Below are 21698 nucleotides of genomic sequence, written 5' to 3'. Positions count from 1 at the left end.
ATGAGAAGGGGTGAGGAAGTAGGACTGAAGAGGAGTGGATAGTAGACATGCAAGTAGAAAGGTGCAATACTATGGGTGAAAGGGTTTAAATGCAGTCAGGGGAGGGGGACAGAGGAGAGGAGAAGAAAGAATGGTAACCAAAGCTAAAGACATCATAAAAATACCATAGAGAAACCTACTTTTTTGTTAGCTAATCAAAAATATATAATTTTTGAAAGAGACAGTCTGGGCAGAAGTATCCTGTCTGGGTGAATAATGCTGTTCTAAGAAGCCATAGATTATTGTGGGGAAACCCCACAATTTGCCAATAAAAATTGCCAGGAAAGAGATACTTCCCAATGAGTTGCTGGCTAGGTAGGCACCTGAGGTCCCCAAAACAATACAGGCCATTGCTAGTACTCCAGAAGTAGACAGTTAAACCCTACTGCTAAAGACATCACATGCTTCAGTTACAGGACACTGAGAAATCTAGCTGGAACTGAGCTGTAGCATCCTCCCTGTTGGCTGTAATAGTGCTAGAAAGTACTATACAGACTACTGGGGGAGAAAAGTCATCAACAGTCTTACCCAGTGGTGTGGCCACCATGAGTCCTACACAACCAACCAGCCAGGCAAGATGTACCCACTGATGCAATAATGGCATGACTGTTCTAAGGGTAAGCAACTGTTCTCTGATTGGATTTGAGGCCAGCTCCATGGGGAGGAAAGTGTGTCTGGTGCTGAAAACCTATGGCTGGGAAGCTACTACCATTGTTAGGCTAAATGGATATGTTATACATACTAAAACGTCCTTTAAATGTTCATATTCATGCCCATATATTAGTGCGGTTCTCACTTTTGGTTACAGAAGTTTCTCTTTTCATATAGTGGTGACTGCAGGGAAGATTCAAGACTTGTCAAAGAAATGAGAAGAAATGACAGTGGTGTGTTCAGCACTAAACAAAGCATTCCCATTACACCATCCAAGGCAGATAGAATGTAAGAGCCAAAGGATTGAGTATGAGTGCTTTAGAACGCTGTCTTCCAGACAAAAAAATAGTCACTGAATTCATGCCCTCATAAGGGCTTTCATTACCTGCAGAGGACCTGCATAATACTGGGCCCATCAACATGCTGTGTTGGATGATGGAAGGGTGGGGGAAAGGGACATCAAAATAGAAAAGAGACTATGGGAAATAAGAGGAGGTTCAATGAGGAGCAAAGACAAAGGGTTATGAAATTATAGAAAATTTTAATGTTTTTTAACTCTTTTAATTGAAAGCAAATGAAAATAAAGAGAGAGAGAACAGGTGCATCAGGGCTTCTTGTCACTGCAAATGAACTCCAGCTGCGTGCACCACTTTGTGCACCTGGGTCTTGGGGATCCAACCCAGGCCAGCACCTTTAGTTGCTGTAGCATCGCCTCAGCCCTTTCTTAAGCCTTTTATTGACAAGTTCCATATACATAGATAATGTAACATGATCAAAATCCCCTCCCACCACAATTCTCCCTTTTCAGCCTCTCTTAATAAACATTTTTAATAAAAATATATTTTAAAGGACATCAAAATAGAAGAGGAACTAATCAGAAAGAAGGGATTCCTGGGAGGAGAGTAGAGACAGGGAGATAACAGAAGATAATGAGAGGGGACTATGATTAAAATACATTATGTAGGGGCTGAAGAGATTGCTCAGTGGTTATGGCACTTGCCTGCAAAGCAATGACCTGGGTTCAGTTCCCTAGTGCCCACATAAAAGCCTAATGCACAAAGTGGCACATATATCTAGAGTTCATTTGCACTAGCTAGAAGGCCCTGGAACACCCATTCTCTCCTTCCCTCCTTCCTTTTCTCTCTCTCTCCCTATAAATAAATGAAATATTTTTTAAATAATACATTATGATGTTTACCAAACTGCCATGTAAGCACTTTGCCTAACGTTCATACCAATATATTAATTAATACTACCCTCACTTTTGGTTAGAGAAGCTTCTCTTTTCAGATGGTAGTGACCACTGGGATGACCCAAAAGTCACCATAGTACTGAGAAGTGATGGAGGAGTGTTTAGTACTGAAGCATCTCTACCACATCCTCCAAGGCTCAGAGTCCACTGTGGAAGAGGTGGTAGAAAGAATCTAAGAGCCAACAGACTGCTTACAATGCAACTGTCCAGACAGAAACTGGCTTCAGTATCCATGACCTCACAGTGCCTAGCACTACCTTCACAAGACCCTCATAATAGGAGGAAAAGATAAAAAAAGAGACTAATGGAGAGAGGGAGGGGATATGATAGAGAACAGAATTATGAAGGGGAAACTGAAGGAAGGGAGGGAATTATCATGGGGATTTGTCTATAAGTGTGAAAACTGTCAATTTAAAAAGCCAAAAAAAAAAAAAAAAGCAAGGCATGGTGGTGCACAGGAGGCAGAGGTAGGAGAATCACCATGAGGTCAAGGCCATCCTGAGACTACATAGTTAATTCCAGGTCAGCCTGGACCAGAGTGAGGCCCTACCTCGAAAAGCAAATGGACAAAATTACATTATGTACATGTCTGAAATTTGTCAATGAAAGAGGGGAGCTGCAGCAGACACACCTACAAAGAAGGGATGCAGACTCGCGAATGTCTGAGGCAATCAGAAGGTGGGGGAGACCCTGAATGAAACAGATTGCCCACCCATCCCTGAAAGGAAAGTAACTATGGACACCTTGACTTTGGACTTCCAGCCTCCAGAACCATGAGAAAAGTAATGTTTATGTCTCAGGGATGCAGGGAATGAGCACACAGAAGACTTCCCATACCCTCTCAGTGAACTTCCTCTTATTTCCCAGTCTCTCTTCTACTTTGCTGTCTTTCTTTGTGCCCTCCTCCATGATCCATGACAGCAGGTTAATGGGCCCAATATTATGCAGGTCTTGTGCAGGTAATGACAGCCCTTATAAGATCATGAGTGCAATGGCTTAAGTTATTAACATGGCATTACTAAGGTGAACTTGAAAACCTGTTTTGCAAATGTTTACTTAATGTTACATCCTAGGTTTGGTGAGATGGCTCAGTAGATGTGCACAAGGATGAAGGACCTGAGTTTGGACATCAGATGGGCATGCCAGACCGCCTGCAGTCCCAGCATTTGGGAAGCAGAGACAGGGGCTCCCTGAGGCAAGCTGGCAAACTCCAGGTTCAAGTGAAAGACCTGCCTCCGCAAATCAGGTGGAGAGCAATGAGGAAGACAGCCAACATCAACCTCTGACCTCCACAGACACCTGAACACATGTGAACACGCACACACACCACACACCCACACACACAAAAACATATTAATAACATCACCGCCTCACCTCCACCAGCCCTTCCCTTGTGAGATCGGAAGTTCTTAGAATGTCTTCTGTAGACCACCAGGTATCCTTTAAGTAGACAGCCACAACTGAAGAGAAAACCAGAGAGAAAACGATGACACACATGGCAAACCAGCCAACAGCATAAGCCACCAACACACAGCAAAGGAATGGTACTTTGCAGGTAAAACAGGTGACATTTTCACTATTTTGGTTGGGCCTCACTCATTCTCGGCAAGTCCTCTTACAACTGGGCAACATCCCCAGCCCAGGATGAGGTTTGAGAGCTAAAGTTTCTGAAAGCACTGACCAGTTCAGCCACCTGCAAGGGACATGGCAGGTGTTTCACAGTAGCCCATCTGCAGCTTCAAAATGATAAATATCCCAGTGATATTACACAAAACAAGATGTGGTAGCTTGAGTTAGGCATCCCCCATAAACTCATGGGTGTTGAATGCTTCATTCCTAGCTGATGGTAATTTGGTAGGCGGAGCCTTGCTGGATCAGGTATGTTGTTGGGAGCGAACACTGGGGTGTTATAATGAGTTCCCCTTTTCTAGAGTTCAGCCCATTCTCCTGCTGCTGTTGTCCACCTGTTGTTGGCAAGGAGCTGATGTCCAGCCTCTGCTGTGCCACCTTTTCCCCTCTTATCATGGAGCTTCCCTTTAAGACTATGAGCCAAAATAAAAACATGCTTCTCACCCGCTGCTTTTGGTAGGGCACTTTGTCCCAGCCACGAGAAGGTAACTATAACCCAAGATGTATACCAATATTCACAAATTCACTGAGTGAGACAAGAACTATATTATTTGTGTTAGAAACATCTACCCAAGCCCAATCATTTTGCACTAGCCATAACTTCCCATAGTTGGTAAATTCTTACATTATCTAAGGTCATATATTTTATTTTATTTTTTTTTTTGTAGGTTGCCTCTTTGCTTTATTCAGTGTTAAGGTCATATATTAATTATCTTCTCATGGCTGGGACAAAATACCTAACAAAAGTCAGTTTAGGGCTGGAGGGATGGCTTAGTGGTTAAGGTGTTTGCCTGCAAAGCCAAAGGATCCAGGTTCAATTCCCCAGGACCCACGTTAGCCAGATGCACAAGGGGGCGTATGTGTCTGGAGTTCATTTGCAGTGGCTGGAAGCCCTGACACACCCATTTTCTTTCCCTCTCCTCCCCCCTTTCCCTCTTTCTCTGTCAAATAAATGGATAAATAAAAACAAAAGATTTTGGTAAGTCAGTTTAAGGGCTGGAAGGATAACTTTGCAGTTATAGCACTTGCCTGCAAAGCCAAAGAACCCAGGTTCATTTCCCAGAATCCACATAATCCAGATGCACAAAGTGGCACATGTGTTCAGAGTTCTTTTGCAGCAGCTAGAAGCCCTGACATGCCCATTCTCTCCCTCGATTTAAAACAATATGTACATTTTAAAGTCAGTTTAAGGAAGGAAAGGGTTATTTCATTTTATAATCCCAGGTTACAGCCCATCATGGAATGAAGCAGAGGTGGTCACATTCAGCTCAAAAAGAAGAAGCAGGGAGTGGTGAATGCTGCTGCTCAGCCAGCTCTCTCCTCTTTACATACAGGAACCTGAGCCATGGCATGGTGCTCCCCACAGTTAAGGAGGGTCTTCCTACCACAATGGACCTAACCAAGATAATCCCTCCAGACACATCCAGAGGCTAACCTCATCTACATAAGCCCTCACTAGCGATTCCAGTCCCGTCACGTTGACAATACAAACCCCCCCCATGCACTGAGTGAACAGACTCGATTCCCGTGGGTTGAGTACCACCTAGGTGCTGTACTCAGACCACATTCCTATGCAAGATCTTCCTCCAGTCCCACAATGAAGATGTTATCAGCATCCTTCTGAGAACACTGCCCTGTTCTGACTGTCCTTTGTAGACAATGGAACAAATTTCATCAGCTTTCCAATGTGGACTGGAGACCAGCAGTTGTCTAGGAATCCTCCAGGCCTTTAGCCCCAGATTGGGACTGCTGAGGCATCCAGCCTTGCGGACTGAGAAGCTACCCAGTTCCCCAGCACTCATGCCTATAGACAGCTATGGTTGGACTGGCCAGCTCTTGTAAGCTATCTAACACATACCCTTTATAATACAAATTCATCCTAGCAATTCTGTTGTTCTAGAAATCCCAGACTAATGCATAGGGAAGAGGGAGATCTGATTTTTCCTTATCTCTTTTTCCCTAAAGGAGTTCCCCTTTCCTAGATCTGAATAAGATTACAAGGCACTTGGACACATGGTATAAAAACTCGACTGACCAGCTCATCTCCCATGCAGAAAAGCTTCCATCCAGTAAATTCTTATAAAAGACCCCATCATGACCATGGGCATTACCAGCTCAGACCCCTTTCTGATATATAGGTTCCCTGCCTTCTTTTCTTCTTTTAAACTATATAATAAAATCTATAATCCTCACCCTCTATGGTACATGGATTTCATTCTTCAGATTTGTAAGACAAGAACCTGCAGGCCACTGATTCAGTGGAAGTTCTGTGTGACCATGAGCAACTGGCCCCCTAATTCCTGCATTAAAAGCCCAACCAAGGGCTGGAGAGATGGATTAGCACTTAAGGTGCTTGCCTGCAAAGCTTAAGGACCCAGGTTCAATTCCCCAGTACCCACATAAGCCAGATGCACAAGGTGATGCATACATCTGGAGTGTGTATGCAGTGGCTACAGGCCCTAGTTCATACATTCTACCTCTATCTGCCCCTGTGTGTGTGTCTCAAATGATAAATAAAATAAAATAAAATAAAATAAAGCTGGGCATGGTGGTACATGCCTTTAATTCCAGCACTTAGGAGGCAGAGGTAGGAGGATCGGCATGAGTTCAAAGCTACCCTGAGACTACATAGTGAATCCCAGGGCAGCCTGAGCTAAAATAAGACCCTACCTCAAAAAAACAAAATAAATTTAAAAAAATTAAGAGTTAAGAAAGGCTCCAATGATCTCAAAGCCAACCAAAATTCCCATATCACTGCTCAGAAGAAAAGAACCTGAATTCTACATGGGGTTATTCAAACACATCACCTGAGGTAGTCAGAAGTTCCCGTGTGCACTGGACTATCTAGCACAGGGCTGCCACACTGTACGAGCTCCATACCCACCAGTCAATGAGGTGATCCCCCCTTTTCCTCCTTCCCATTCCAGCAATTCCATCTCGGCCTCGGATACCAATGGCAGCAACTGACCTGGCTCTATTCCTCCATCCACTACTACTTACTTAGTGGTTGCTTCCCAAAGGGAAAGCCCACCTTAGCTCTGGCATCTTTTTTCTCAGGTTAGCAACCTTCCCCTCTCCTTGCCTGGGAATGAAAAAATTTTTAAATGTCTTTTAATGTTTTTAAAAAAATATTTTATTATTTATTTATTTGAGGGACAGAAAAAGAGGCAAATAGAGAAAGAATGGGCACACCAGGGCCTCTTGTCAATGCAAATGAACTCCAGACACATGCATCACCTTTTGCATCTGGTTTATGTGGGTACTAGGGAATTGAACCTGGGTCCTTAGGCTTGATAGGCAAGTGCCTTAACCACTAAGCCATCTCTCCAACCCCAACATTTTTAAAATCACGGTTACTTTGCTTATTTTCTGGTATTTTATGCCCTTTTAATCATCATTTTTATACCTGCATCTCTAGCCAAGTATCTGACTCTGAGGGTTTGAGAAACCACAGATTTAAAAGACACATCCTTCCAGACATAGTGGTACATGCCTTTAATCACAGCATTTGGGAGGCAGAAGTAGGAGGACTGCTGTGAGTTCAAGATCACCCTGAGACTACATAGTGAATTCCAGATCAGCCTGGGAAGACAGTGAGAACTTACCTTAAAAAAAAAAAAAAAAAAAAAAAGACACATTCACCCAGTCAATCTTCTCTAAATGAAGATTTGGAGGGCATTGTCAACATGGAGTCAAAAATCAAGTACCTTGAACATGTAACTACAGACTCTAAGACTACAAATGAATTCTGTGGACCACTGGGGGTCAAGCCACCACAGCCTTCCTTCCCTATACTGTCTCCTATTTGAGAAATATTGATGGAAAACTGTGAAGACCTGCCTGTGAGGCATGAGCCAGATATTCAAGTTTGTAGCATAGCCAGCCCCTCCCCTCCGAAGACTCAGTCTGTCAACTTCCAATCAATGGTGAATTATCATGGCTGACAGTGGTTCCAAAATTCATACAGCTGGCTCAGAGAAGAGCCAATTAAATGTCTGACATCTGCCTTCATTTACTTGACGTACTTCATCTCCAAAAGAATACTTACCAGAACTCACTGGCACCTAAGAAAGCCACACAAGGTATTTTCCTGTTTAACAAGGTGAACCAACAAAGACGTTGAGTTTACTAATCGAGTGTGTTCCTGTAACATAGACATTCAACTTACTAATAGTTGCAAACAGAAAACATGTATATACGGCGACACACCTTGCAAGTTTTGCGGTGCACTGCAGAGCAGTAATTAGTCACATGGATTGTTAACAAGATTAAGTCTCCCCCAACCCCCCAAAAAATTCATTTTAAACTGCTAAGTATACATAACAATGTAAGTAAAAGTTAAGTCCAATCAAATTTAAGTCTAAAATAAATCAGTCCTTTAAAAAAATATATACCCAGCTCTTAAAAAGCAGAGCCGGCCTACAGGATGCAGCAATTTTGATCAGTGAAGTGCATCCAGAAAAGCAGGAAGGAGGGCTGTCAGCAGAGCCCCCGCCAAAGCTGTCCCAGCACCGCAAGGACAAGTGATGGATCCAGGGGACTGACAGGTGCCTGCAGAGCCAGCCTCCAGGCATCGCTGGAGCCAGCTAGTGCCAAGGGCTACAAACGGGAACCACAACGTGTGCTTTTAGCCATGCAGATCAGCATGTCCCCACTCTCCCCCTCCCAGGGCCAGGAAGACACGAGACGCCCACAGCAGACCAGGTTACCATGAGAGTCAACAGAGCACGGGGAAGAACCTGCCTGGCTGTGCCAATTTAATTTCTCTCTCCCTGTGAGTGATAGGTGACACAGACCACAAGGAAGATGTCACTGATGGATTTGATTCCAGGGTGCTCTGAGGTTTCCCAAACAAGTTAAGATGGTAAGGTCCCTAAGCAAACTCTCAGTGGCCCAGATGCATCCCAGGCACAGTGAGATTAAATGAATTCAGACTCTGTGCATAGTGCAGTCCTAACCTCCGGGGACTATGAGCAAGCCTCCAGCCGGCTCCCAGGGGGTGGGCAGAGCTCTCAGCAAGCTGCTTTGACACAAGGCAGACCATGAGAGGTACTGGAAGTGATGAGGACCCAGAAGAGGGGGCAACTCTGCAGACGGGAAACGGGAAAGTGTCCCCAGAGAGCTCCACAAATGCTGGACCACTGGATGAGGTTTCAGCAGGCTGAGAAGACAGGCAATCAATACTTAGCAGAGTCACAATTCCAAGGTCATGGTCAGGACAATCCAAGCAGCTGGGTGAAGAATAAATAAGGGAGATAGAGACAGCTGCAAACACAAGGTCAGCAAAACTTCAGCTTCCTTCCCTCCCAGAGTCTAATATCTAATGGACTCAAACACCAGGGGAGGGTGAGGGACTCAAACACCAGGGGAGGGTGAGGTGGCGTGAAGCAGACTAACTCTACATACAGCGCTAGGTACTTGGTGTGCACAGCAGACCTAGCCAACCAGGGCTCAAATTCTGCCTCCTCCAATTCCTATAGTGTGACCTGAACCTGTCTCTCCCCTCTCCCAAGTTCAGCCTCAATGGCCCTTCCCTCAGTTAGAATGCAGGCTCAGAGAATTTACCGACCAAATTGCTCTTCCTGAAATGTTGGAAGTTTTCCTAGGGCTTCTAGAAACTTGCCTTAAATATTACTCTGGAGGTGAACATTTAAGGGAACTAAATCCTATTTTTTTTTTTTAATCAATAACTAACTAGAACAATCCTCTGAACAAAAGTTAGCATGACTGTTTCCCAGGGCAGGTCAGGAAAAAGGTCTGTCACTTTAGGTGGATTGGCTGTGACAGTCGGGAGCCCGGTAACAGGACAGGGCTTGAGGTCCTGGCTGAAGTCAGCAAGAAGAAGTACTGTGATGAAATATGGACATCCACTACGGGAAGGTGGCTCTGGTGACCGTTTGCCCCGCCAAAGTGGCATAGCTGTGCAAGAGGTTCCAATTCCACAGCACAGGTTCCACCCATAGCTCACACACTGAGGAGCTACTGAGTGCAAATCATGCATTAAAACTACTCGAGAGATTAAATTTGGGGGCTGGAGAGATGGCTTAGCGGCTAAGGTGCTTTCCTATGAAGCCTAAGGTTTCAGATTCGATTCCCCAGTACCCACATAAGCCAGATGCACAAAGTGGCACATACATCTGGAGTTCATTTACAGTGGCTGGAGGACCTGGCATTCTCTCTCTCTCAATAAGTAAAATAAATAAAATATTTTTTTTAAAAAAGAAATTAAATGTGAACTTAAGACACTTCAAGAAAGGAAGGGGGCCAGGACATGAAACAGAATGAAGTCAAGTAGTCCTAGGCTGTATGCAGCAGGACGGGGATGGAAAAGCACGTTGTTCTGAACAAGGGGCTAGGGCAGTCAGCAAGTGGGGAATGGGGGCTGAGCAAGGGTGCAAGTAAGGGAGGAAGTTAATCCAGGTGCAGGAAGCAAAAGAACAAGAGAGACCCAGAAGGGGAAAGACGGAGCTGTAACATGCCAGAACCGAAGACACGGGAAGGAGCAGGGCCAGGTAGGGTATGCTCCTAAGACTACTGACAGCCACTGGGCTTCAGAGGAGGAAAGGGACGTGACACGGTTGTCACTGTAAAATAATAGCAGACAGCACATATCCAAGCACTCACAAAGCACCTAGAGCAATGAGAAATTTGCCACCTCACGTAACGATCATCATGCTAAGTCTCTTTCTCACGTGAGACTCAGAAGGGTTTGAAACACCTGCTCGAGGTCATGAGTGTGTAACTGGCACCGCTGAGAATGGGTGTGAAGATGGGTGAGTCTCACTGGCTCGAAAGGCCCTGTTCTAAGCACTGTGCTCCAGGGGAAGAAAGGACAGAGAGACATCAGGGCAGAGCTAGAGCCAGGCCAGACAGGAGGCTGGCAGATGGATGTCGATGTGGAGGTAAAAGACCTGAGGAAGCAGAGGCCAGGAAGGGAAGAGCTTAGTATATAGTCAGCATCTCATGCTGAGGGATGGGAAGGGCCCATCACTTAATCCGGCAGGTTACAAAGCTAGTTTCCATGTCTCCTTGACAGGGCAGATAGTAAGTGGCAGGCCTGATGACCTAGGTTTGATCTTCCCCATAGCCACATTAAAAAAAAAGCCAAATAAATGGAAAGTGATGCACCTGCCTGTCTGTAATACCAATGCATGTACATCAATGAGAGGCAGAGCCAGGAAAGCCTGGAGGCTCACTGACCAGCTAGTCTGGCACATGCAGGGGCAAATCAAGAGAGACTGACTCAAAAGAAAGCAGGAAAGATGGACACCTTGAGGCTGCCCTCTGAACTCCACCCATGTGCCATACGTATGTGTGCCCATGCACACACATGCACACTCACTTACACATACACATATACAACACACACAATTTTCTAAATGTCACTATTTGAGGATACAACAGCAAGAATGAATCTAATGTAAACAGGAATGCTGGATAATCAGGATGTGTCCATGTAAGCTCAGCAGTTGCAACACATGTCCCAGTGTGGTGTGTAGCCTGATCATGCAGAGGCTGTGCATGAGTGAAGGCAGGGGCCTATGCTCTAAAAACATAAAGTCTTCTTGTTCATTTAAACTTATTTATTTATTTCAGAGGGAGTGTGGTAGTTTGAATAGATGGCCCCCAATATATTCAGTGTTTTATTAGTTTGTAGTTTGGATCTGCAGCCACCTGGCTGGAGGTGGTCTCATTGGGAGGATGTAAAGGTGTGGCAGTGGGCTTGAGATTTCAATATAAAGATATGCAAAGTGGGCCTAGCTGGAGTTTCTGAAGTGTGCTATGGCTTTTGGCTTTTTGGCTTCTCTCTCTCTCTCTCTCTTTCTCTCTTTTTCTCTCTCTCTCTCTGCTTGGGCCTGTGAAGGCAGGCCAGCTTCCTTTACCATTATGGAACTTCCCCTGGATCTGTAAGCTTCAATAAATCCCTTCCTCCACAACTGTGCCTAGTCTGGAAGTTCATCTCAGCAAACCTTAAGCTGTCTGCTACAGAGGGAGAAAGAGAAAGAGGCAGACAGAGAGAAAAAGAAAGTGGGCATGGATGCACTACAGTCTCCTGCCACTGCAAACAAATTCTATATGCATGCACCACTTTGTGCATCTGGTTTTATATGGGTCCTGGAGAATCGAACCTGAGCCTGCAAGCTTTTTAAGAAAGCCCCTTTAACTGTTGAGTCATCTCTTTAGCCCCTAAGTCTTGCCAGGCACAGTGGTGCACACCTTTAATTCCAGCACTCGGGAGGCAGAGGTAGGAGGATCACCATGAATTCAAGGACACCATGAGACTACATAGTGAATTCCAGGTCAGCTTGGGCTAGAGCAAGACTCTACCTCAACAAAACAAATAAAAAAAAAAAGTGAACCTTGGGCTGCTGAGGTAGCTCAGTCAGTAAAGGGCTTATCTTATAAGCACTTTGAATAAGAACTCAGTACAAACATGAAAAACTAAGTTCAATTCCCAAGACTCATTTTAAAAAGCCAGGTATGGGGCAGGAGATGTGGTTTGGTGGCTAAGGCACTTGCTTGTGAAGTCTAAGGAGCCATGTTCAACTCTCCAGGCCCCATGTAAGCCAGATGCATAAAGTGATGCAAGTGTACAAGGTTGCATATGCACACAAGGTGGTGCATGTATCTGGAGTTCGACTGCAGTGGCTAGAGGCCCTGGTATATCCATTTTTTTCCTTTTCTCACCCTTGCATTAAAAAAACAAAGCCATTCTGTTGAGCTTGCCTCAAAAAAGAAAGAAAGAAAGAAAGAAAGAAAGAAAGAAAGAAAGGAAGGAAGGAAGGAAGGAAGGAAGGAAGGAAGGAAGGAAGGAAGGAAGGAAGGAAGGAAGGAAGGAAAGGAAAGAAAAGAAAAGAAAAGAAAAGAAAGCCAGGTATAGAGATGCATGCTTGTAATTCCAGCACTGGGAAGGTAGAGACAGGCAGATCCCTGGTAAGCTCTAGGCCAATGACAGCCCATGCCTCTAAAAAGGTAGGTTGGCAAAAATGAACCCAACATGGCTCAGGGATATTTTGCGGAAGAGGGTGCAGAAAGAATGCCAGAGCCACATGTTGGGTCAGGATATGCAGAGACATTTATCTTACCCGTAACTGTGGGCTAACTCCAGAATGCATGACCCATATACCTCAACAAGGAGGGGCCAATGGGGAGGGGGTAGGTCACAGATGAGCCTAATAATGGTACCAAACTGCCTATACTTGCTGAATAGAAAACTAATAAAATTTTTAAAAAAAGGTAGGTTGGGGTAGAGGGTTCTAGGCAATGGCTCTGTGGGTAAGGTGTTTGCTTCACAAGCATGAGAACCTGAATTCTGATCCCCAGAACCCACCCAAAATGTGGGCGTGGTGCTGCTCACCTTTAGTGCAAGTGCTGAGGTGGTGGAGGATCACTAGCTAGCTAGTCTAGCTCAGTAAGTGAGCTTCACGTTTGGACAGATCCTGCCTCAAAGAAGAAGGAGTGCAACCACAAAATACCCTGCGTCAACCCTGGCCTCCACATGCACACACACACACACACGAACACATGTAGACACCCACAGACTAAAAAAAAAAAAAAAAAAAAAAAAAACTTACGTGACATTTAAGTGTAGAGATGATATTAGGGCAGGAAGAGGCCAGAAGCAGGAAAGACCAGAGGAAGAGGCCAAGAGTCAGGGCTACGCTGTTGTGATCCTGCCAGGAAGGAAGGATGTGGGCAGGTAGGAAGGACTCACTGGGAGTGGGACGGGTCCTAGGCAACAGGGAACAGGGAAAAAGAAGGTCAGACAACAGAAGTATGAAGATGTCTTAGGCGGCAAGAAGACTAGAGGAAAGCCAACCATGCCTGTGATCCCAGCTCTGAGAGCTAAGGCAGAAACACCAGGAATTCCGGGCCAGCATGGGCTACATAGACAGCAAGGAAAAGATAGCCAGCAGGCACCTGGACACAGGAGAGAGAGAGAGAGAGAGAGAGAGGGAGGGAGGGAGGGAGGGAGGGAGGGAGGGCGCGCGCACACCTGTGGCTCATGCCAGCATCATAAATACCAAGGAGAAATAAGTGACCCCCACATCCAGCCACACACGCGCGCGTGCACGCGCGCACACACACACACACACACACTCACTCACTCACTCCCTCCCTTTATTTCCTCAAACCAGGTATAAATCGCTCATGTACTGCCCCAGGGTCTATACTTCTTCATCGCAGCTAGAGGGGATTTAAGACCCTCGCCCCACCCTTACTACCCTCTCTATTGCTCCCCTGGAGTTTAAGCTTCCATTGTCCTGTTACAAATCTAAGAAATATGCAGTTCCACAGAAAGGAGAGGGAGAGAGAGCACAGTTAAACCAAAGTGACAAGCCATCCTTCCCAAAAGCAAAATACATGTAGGGGGAAAACGCTGAAAAGTCCTGGCAGAGGCCAGCACAGAAACACATTCCAAGGCATTGCATGACTTTTATGCAACATTGACTGAGCTGGTCAATAATTTAAGGGGAGGGGAAAAAATCCACTCGTTGACATAGCAACTGTCACATCGCATTACTCGGGCTACCATTTCCATACAGATGTTTTCCTTAAAGGAAAACACTTCCCCAGATGCCCGTGAACTTGGGCGCCTCTTTGTCATGGAGAAAGGAACATCTGGTTTGCAGTACATTTGCATCAGTCTCCCTGTGTTTCTCAGGCCTTTCTTTCCTCAATTTTGTTTCCAGAGATCTAAATTTTAACTCGAGGAAGATGGAGGGAAGGGAGGGAGGTACCTGCAAGATTTTGGAGGCAAAAAGAAATTCACATCAAAGCTCATCCATCTGAAAGGAAAGAAATCTTCAGATCACCAGGTTAGACCAAGACTGCCTGAGTTTTCCAGGGTTGGGAAAGCAAAGAGAGATGCAGACAGACTTCTTGTGTGGTGGTAAAAACCTTCCATATGCCTCGAAAAAGCAACCTCGCCCTTGTCCTTCAGGACAAAGGCTCCATCCTGGACACTAGGAAAATTTTCCTTGGGGCCTGTTTTCCAAATACCATGAATCCCTTGGTAAGAATGACATGTCTTTCCAAGATGCTATTTCTCTGTTTTAATCCAACTCACAGTAAGTGCCATAAATTAACAAGGCACAGAGAAGGAAATCCCAAACCACAGCCAACATGTGTTCCCAAAACACATTTCTATCACTGTGAGCTCCCCAACCTGCTTCCTTCTTAGAACAATGTAAACAAAATTCTGGGGCTGCGTGGTGGAGGATGCGGGCCAGGTACCGATGGCCACAGGGTACAACAGCTCACAAGAAAGCAGGTACCAAATGGAGGCTGAGCTTCCAGGGAGAATGTACACACACACACACACACACACACACACACACACACACACACACGCCCTGGTCTGACTTGCTCAAGTGAGCTCCTCCAATGTAGAAGGTGGGATGATCTGCCATGCCCCTGCCTCTACGCTGTCCAAAAGGCATTCACAAGCTACACACAGAAAAAATACTGTGTCTTCAGGATTTGGGAGGCCAAAAAGGAGTGCCTGACAGAGAAACCCCACTCTACATCCTCTGTGATTTGGAGTCTGGGGAGCCTCATATGTCACACCCTGAAAGATTATACTTTTTTACCACCAGCTGAAACTAAGACTCCACTATGTGGTCAAGCCTCCTGCAGCTTTCTCCCCTTAGTGCACCCTTCAGGACAAGCACACGAACTTGCCATTTGGAGTCTCGAATAGACAGGCTCGTCCTGCTGACAGAGCTGGGGTGAACTTGGTCCATTCCTCCTGCTCCTCTGCCCTCAGTCTCCATCCCTAGTGCATCCCTCAAGTCTGAGCAGCTTGCACAAGGGCTAGGAGCCCCTCAGAAATGGCACCTAGTGCAGTGAAAGCCCTCCAAGCCCCCGGGGGCACAGCTTACTTCCCACAATACACTACTCCAGGCCACCTGCCCCAAAGGTCTGGCTGGAGTCGTCAGTGTTGCAATCGCCCTGGGTGCACAATAGCCCCTCAGAGGGCAGGCTACATGGTGGCTCCAGTTTCATTTGAATGTTTGTCTTGGCGTTGGCTGTCACCACAAGCTATAATGGACATGCTTTTCCAGGAAAAAATCATCATTTTTCAATTCCCTGCTTGTTTTTCTCAGAGTGCACATGACGTTCAATCACCAAAACCTGTAAATAAATTAGCAGTGATTTGAAGGGTGAGTGTTATGCTTGGTCACAAAATGTCCTGGAAGCCAAGGGGAGGGGCAGATGTTCTAGTAAGGGAAGTCAACGTGTGGTCACAACTGCTCACAGTTACCTCAGTCTCCCTCCTCCTGAGGTACCCAGCTTGATGTTTCGAAGCAGAAACATCAGTTTGGCCTCCAAGGTCTTCTGAGAAGAGAGCTAAGGAACATTGGCCAAGCATCCCCTGTGACTGCTGTCACCCATCAGAGCCCAGAAGAATCCGGTGACACTCCCTACCTTCAGAGGGCCTATCTACCTAAGATCAGCCACAGGAAATAATCAGGGTTATGAACAGTGATGTGTGGACAGTTACAAAGTAATGTGCCCCATTGTGAAAGGCGTCTACGGTCAAGGTCCCCCCCAGGAGAGGACTCAGCTCCTGCAGCTGACCCTTACTCCTCCTTGCTGTTGCTGTCCCATAGACTCTATAGGGCCTCGGGTCAGTCTATCTCCTAAACTAACAAATATAGCAAGTGCCAGCACCAGGTCAGGCCCAAACTCCCTCACCCGCACTTTGCACCACACCATGCACTCTCTTTCCAATGCTTCTCTCAGCGGTGCCCACCTACCAAGCCAGCCCACAGCACCCCTGCACTGGGAAAAGCTCTGGTCTCTGCTCTTAGCAAGCCTTCCTCCCGACCACTGCAGCGTAGTATGTGGGGTCCCACCCCATCCTCTGTAACACCGCCAGGCACCTTTCAGACTCTGTGCCCTTCTCTCTCCCCTCCATGTGGCCTCTAGTCCAGGCAACAGCCAGGAGTATAACAAGAATCCTGTGAAGAGACCTCTAACCAAAGAGGGACGGGTGTGAATCGTGGCTGGCCTCTACAAAACAGAGAGTTATTCTGCAGCACAGGAGGGAAGTCCCAGCCGTGCAGCGCACGTGGAGCTCACGGCCTCTGTGAGGATGAGGACAGATGCGACCACTGAGCCCGGCACTAGAAGACAGCACAGAGAAGTGGACAGTGGGCGTCTCAGCGCTCACACGCCTTCTTCCAACCTAGTGGCCACCTTCCTGCCAATGACCACATGTAGCTCTCCCTTATTCCCAGAAACACCCTTGTCATTCTAAAAACTTCTTGGCACTGTGCCATTGTGTCTCTTTGACATGACTCAATGACAAAGTGCCACCTTTCATCAGCCTCTGAGACAGTCTTTTCCCTGCCTGAAGATCATCTAGTCACTTGGTTTTGGGGAGGGGGGAAGAATATCAAACAGATATCAGAAATAGAACTGAAAAATTCATGTCCGACAATGACCAAATTTCCAGAGGACAATGAAAAGAAATGACACAAGGAAACAAGACGTGTGGTCTAGCAGCTCACAGAGGATCACCACTGGAGAGGTCCTAGACTAAAAAGACAGGATTATGGGAAGCAGGGAGTAAGGTATACCATAAACAAGGGCTGGACCCCACACTCCCAGAATACCCTCTACCACCCTGGGGGGAGGGCCAGAGCAACCAGCTGGGAAAGTGCTCAGTAGAGCACAAGTTCTTTGGGAAGCTGCAAACAGCAAGGATAAAACCCCCAGGAAGAAGAGCCAGATGCCTAATGGTCACAGACGCCCATCCTCACTGCAAAGGCAAGTGGCTTCCAAAGGAGGAGCAAGGCAAGGAGCTGAAAGCTGTGGAAAGACAATGGGAGTACACCAGCTATTGAAAATTCACCTCCCAGAGATGCCTTAGAGGTGAAGGCGCAAGTACCTGTGAAACTTAATGACCTGGGTTCGATTCCCCAGTACCCACATAAGCCAGAAGCACAAGGTCTGGAGTTCCTTTGCAGTGGATAGAGGCCCTGGCATGCCCATTCTCTCTCTCTCTTTCCCAGGCCTAGAAAACCAAATGTCATATGTTCTCTCTCATAAGTGGATCCTAGCTACAAATAACTGGACTTCTGTGTGAGTAGGAAGAAAACTCAGCATAGGCCAGAAAGCTAGAAAGGAAATATAAAAGGAATAGAAAGGGAAGGAGGAAGGACATAATAGGGTGGTATTGTATATATGTAAGTAGAAGAACAGATTAGTGGGGGTGAAAAGGCCTAAGTGAGGTCAGGGGAAGAGATTGAGTAAGGAAAGGTGGAGGAAGGGATAATCAAAATCTAAGAGGATATAAATAAGTCATATGGAAACCTGCTTTTTTGGACAATGTAACATACAGGAGCCAAAGATTGTTACTAGAAAATCTTCAGTGCCAGGGATGGGATACCTTCCAGTGAGTTGTTGGCCAGGGAGGTCCCTGATGCCCCACAAACATTACAGGCCATTGCCAAGGCCCTTGGTTTCCCACCAGGGATAGATGCTAAGACCCTATTGCTGAAGACTCCACATATTTGGGCTGCAAGGCCACGGAGAAATCCTGCTGGAACTGAGCTGATAACCTCCTCCATGTAGACTAGCTGAAAGAAAGCTGGAAGAAGCCATTCTGCATGCAGTTCAATGGGAGAGAGAAAAATCATCAGTGAAGATACCCAACAGTGGACACTGCAAGCATTATATTTGGCCAGCCAGGCCAAATAAGACAACAGGTGCAATAGTGGCATGTATGTCATGATGGAAACCAACTGCCCTCTAATTTGACTGGAGGCCTGCTCCATGGGAGGGAATACATCCCTGATACTGAAAACTTAAAACAGGGGTAGTCATGAGCCCTAGGAGTGTAACATCTATTGCTGTCTGGCTAAAAGTATATACTATGCTCACCAAACTGCCCAGTAAGCACTTCTCTTAATGTTCATACCCATATATTAATGCTACTCTCGCTTTTGGCTAGACAGCCTTCTCTTTTCAGATGGCAGTGACCTTGGGATGACTCAGGAGGCACCATGGTACTAAGAAGAAATGACAGGGAGTGGTCAGCACTGAAATATCTCTATCACATCTTCCAAGGCTCAGGGTCTATTGCAGAAGAGGTGGTGGAAATAATGTAAGAGCCAAAAGAAGGGTAGGACTCCTTACAACGTGCTCCTTCAGATAAAAAATAGCCTGGATATCCATTTCCTCACAGTACCTGACACTACCTATACAAGACTCTCATAATAGGAAGAAAATATCATGACATAAAAATAAAAGAGAGACTGATTCAGATGGGGAGGGGATATGATGGAGAGTGGAGTTTCAAAGGGGAAAGTGAGGGAGGGAGAGAATTGCCATGGGATATTGTTTATAATTATGGATGCTGTCAACAAAATTATCTTAAAAACATGGAATCACAGAGCCAAGTGAAATGGAACAGAAGCAGCATCAATCTCCTTGACTTTGGATTAGACAATGTTTCTTAGACAAAAGCACAGGAACAAAAGGGAGAAAACGGCTGGAGAGATTGCTCACCAGTTAAGGTGTTTACCTGTAAAAGCTTAAGGACCAGAGTTTGAATCCCCAGTCCCTACGTAAAACCAGACACACAAAATGGCACATGCATCTGGAGTCAGTTTGCAGCAGCTGAAGGCCCTAGTGTACCCATTCTCTCTGTCTGTCTCTCTTCTATCTTTCTTTGCTTGCAAATAAATAAATTTAAAAGGGGGGTAAGAGACAAAGTGTATATCATACAATTAAAAACTTTTGTGTGGGCTAGAAAGATGGCTTAGCAGTTAAGGCACTTGCCTGAAAAGCCAAAGGACCCTGGTTCAATTCCCCAGGATCCATGTAAGCCAGATGCACATGTGTCTGGAGTTCATTTGCAGTGCCTGGAGGCCCTGGCATGCCCATTCAATCTCTCTTTCTCTCCCTCTTTCTTTCACCCTAATTAATTAATTAATGAAACATTTCCTGGGCTGGAGAGATGGCTTAGCAGTTATGGTGCTTGCCTGCAGAGATTAAGACCCATGTTCAATCTCTCTTTTGATCTTATGTAAGCCAGGTGCACAAAGGTGAGGCAAGCACAAGACTGCACGTGCCCACTAGGTGGCACAACAGTCTGAAGTTTGATTGTAGCGCTGAGGCCCTGGTGTACCAGTACTCTGTCTCTCGCTCTCACTCTCACTCTCGTTTTCTCTCTAAAACAAAAAAACTTTTGTGCTTCAAAAATTGCCATCAAGAAATTGAAAACATGACCCACAAAACCGGAGAAAGTTTTGGTAATTATATAAGAGACTCACGTTCAGGGATGAGGCTTATTCCCAGCATATATAAAGAACTCTTGGGCTGGAGGGATGGCTTAGCAGTTAATGCATTTGCCTACAAAGCCAAAGAACCTAGGTTCAATATCCCAGGACCCACGTTAGCCAGATGCACAAGGAGGCGCACGCACCTGGAGTTTGTTTGCAGTGGCTGGAGGCCCTGGTGCGCCCATTCTCTCTCTGTCTTCTCTCTCTCTCTCCCTCTCTGTCAAATAAATAAATAAAATTGTTTTTAAAAAGAACTCTTATAACTTAATAATAAAAAGACAACTATCCTAATTTAAAAGTAGGCAAAGGATCTGTTCAGGCAGCTGTACGAAAGGCCTGTGAGCACGTAAGATGCTCAGCATGATTGGTCATCAGGAAGGCAAAGCAAACCACACCCAATGGCGCCACCTCCCACCCGGAGAATGGCCACGGCCAAAATGATTGACAATATCAAGTGTTGTCAAGAATGTAGAGAAACCAGAATCTTTTTACAGACTTGTAAAGGGTGGAAAAGGTTAAATATAGTTGTCTTAAAGAGTAAATATGTTTCACCTTGAATCCCACAGGGGAAAACAAAAAAAACTGGAAAACTAGAAAAGAAAAAAGAAAAAGGAAACCCCAGAGTTAAGAAGTCATCTTGCGGAGAAGCCACGTCTACCTAACTGGATGGAACAGTAGGAGAGGCACCAGGACAATGAGGAGACATATGGGCATATTAATGTCATGTTCCAGTGACCTGAACTGTCACAAAATAGAACAGCCCACCCAGGGTGCAGGGCCAGAGCTTCCCAGACATCATGACTGCATGACTGACACACTACACATCTATCTTCTTACAGTACAGCTACCAAGGAGGCATCGTTTGCTCTACAGATGAAAGTAATTGAAAAACAAAAGTAAATATTGCAAAGGCAAAGCAGTATGTTCTAACAGCATTTAGCTACAAGGCCTACCCTCTCTCTTTTTGACAAAAAATGTATTTGTGTGTGTGTGGGTGTGGGGGTGTGTGCGCGCGCGCGCACGTGCACGCATGTGCACATGTATCCACACACATGAGTTCCAGAGCCTCTTGCCACTGCAAATAAATACCAGATGCTTGGTCACTTTCAGCGTCCAACACTCGTGGGTGGCTTGGGAATTGAACCTAACTCAACAAGCTTTGCAACCAAGTGGCTTTCAACAATATAGGCCTACCCTCTATTTTTTTTTTTTTTTTTTGCTTTTTTTTCGAGGTGGGGTCTCACTCTAGCTCAGGCTGACCTGGAATTCACTATGTCGTCCGCAGGGTGGCCTTGAACTCACGGCGATCCTCCTACCTCTGCCTCCCGAGTGCTGGGATTAAAGGCGTGTGCCACCACGCCCGGCTACCCTCTATTTTTAAAGTGAGATTAATAAGCTTTAGTCAGCCAGGTCTGGTGGTACACCCCTTTAATTCCAGCACTCAAGAAAATGAGGTAGAAGGATCTCTGTGAGTTTGAAGCCAGCCTGAGACTATATAATGAATTCCAGGTCAGCCTGAGCTAGAGCAAGAACTTACCTTAAAGAACTAAAAAATGTTAGTCAGGCATTAAAAACATATACTCAGGAAATGGAAATATTTGGAGTTGAATATTGATATATTTAAAAATGAAATAGATACATTTAGAAATGTATACATTGAAATAAATTATTCTTAGGACTATAGCGATAACTCAGTCACTAAACTGCTTGCCTTGCAAGCATGAGTATCTGAGGTCAATATCTAATACTCACATAAAAAGTGAGGCCTGGGGTTAAGGAGATAGTTCAGTGGTTAATTGCACTTGCTGTGAAAGTATGAGGGCCTGAAT

The 21698-nt window shown here is 45.6% G+C and overlaps 1 protein-coding gene across 1 annotated transcript in view; it reads right to left on the bottom strand.

The window, feature by feature from the left end:
• LOC101609573 (protein FAM169B) overlaps positions 1–21698 on the bottom strand; it is an 80996-nt gene that overhangs the window by 37449 nt on the left and 21849 nt on the right. The window contains exon 5 of the mRNA XM_045146098.1: positions 3317–3402. Within this exon, the coding sequence (XP_045002033.1) occupies positions 3317–3402 (86 nt within the window). The remainder of the gene's footprint in view (positions 1–3316; positions 3403–21698) is intronic.

This window comes from Jaculus jaculus, chromosome 3 (genome assembly GCF_020740685.1).
Source record: "Jaculus jaculus isolate mJacJac1 chromosome 3, mJacJac1.mat.Y.cur, whole genome shotgun sequence".
NCBI lineage: Eukaryota > Metazoa > Chordata > Mammalia > Rodentia > Dipodidae > Jaculus > Jaculus jaculus.
Note: the sequence above shows the minus strand (reverse complement) of the source record. Positions and strands in the feature narration are given on the sequence as shown.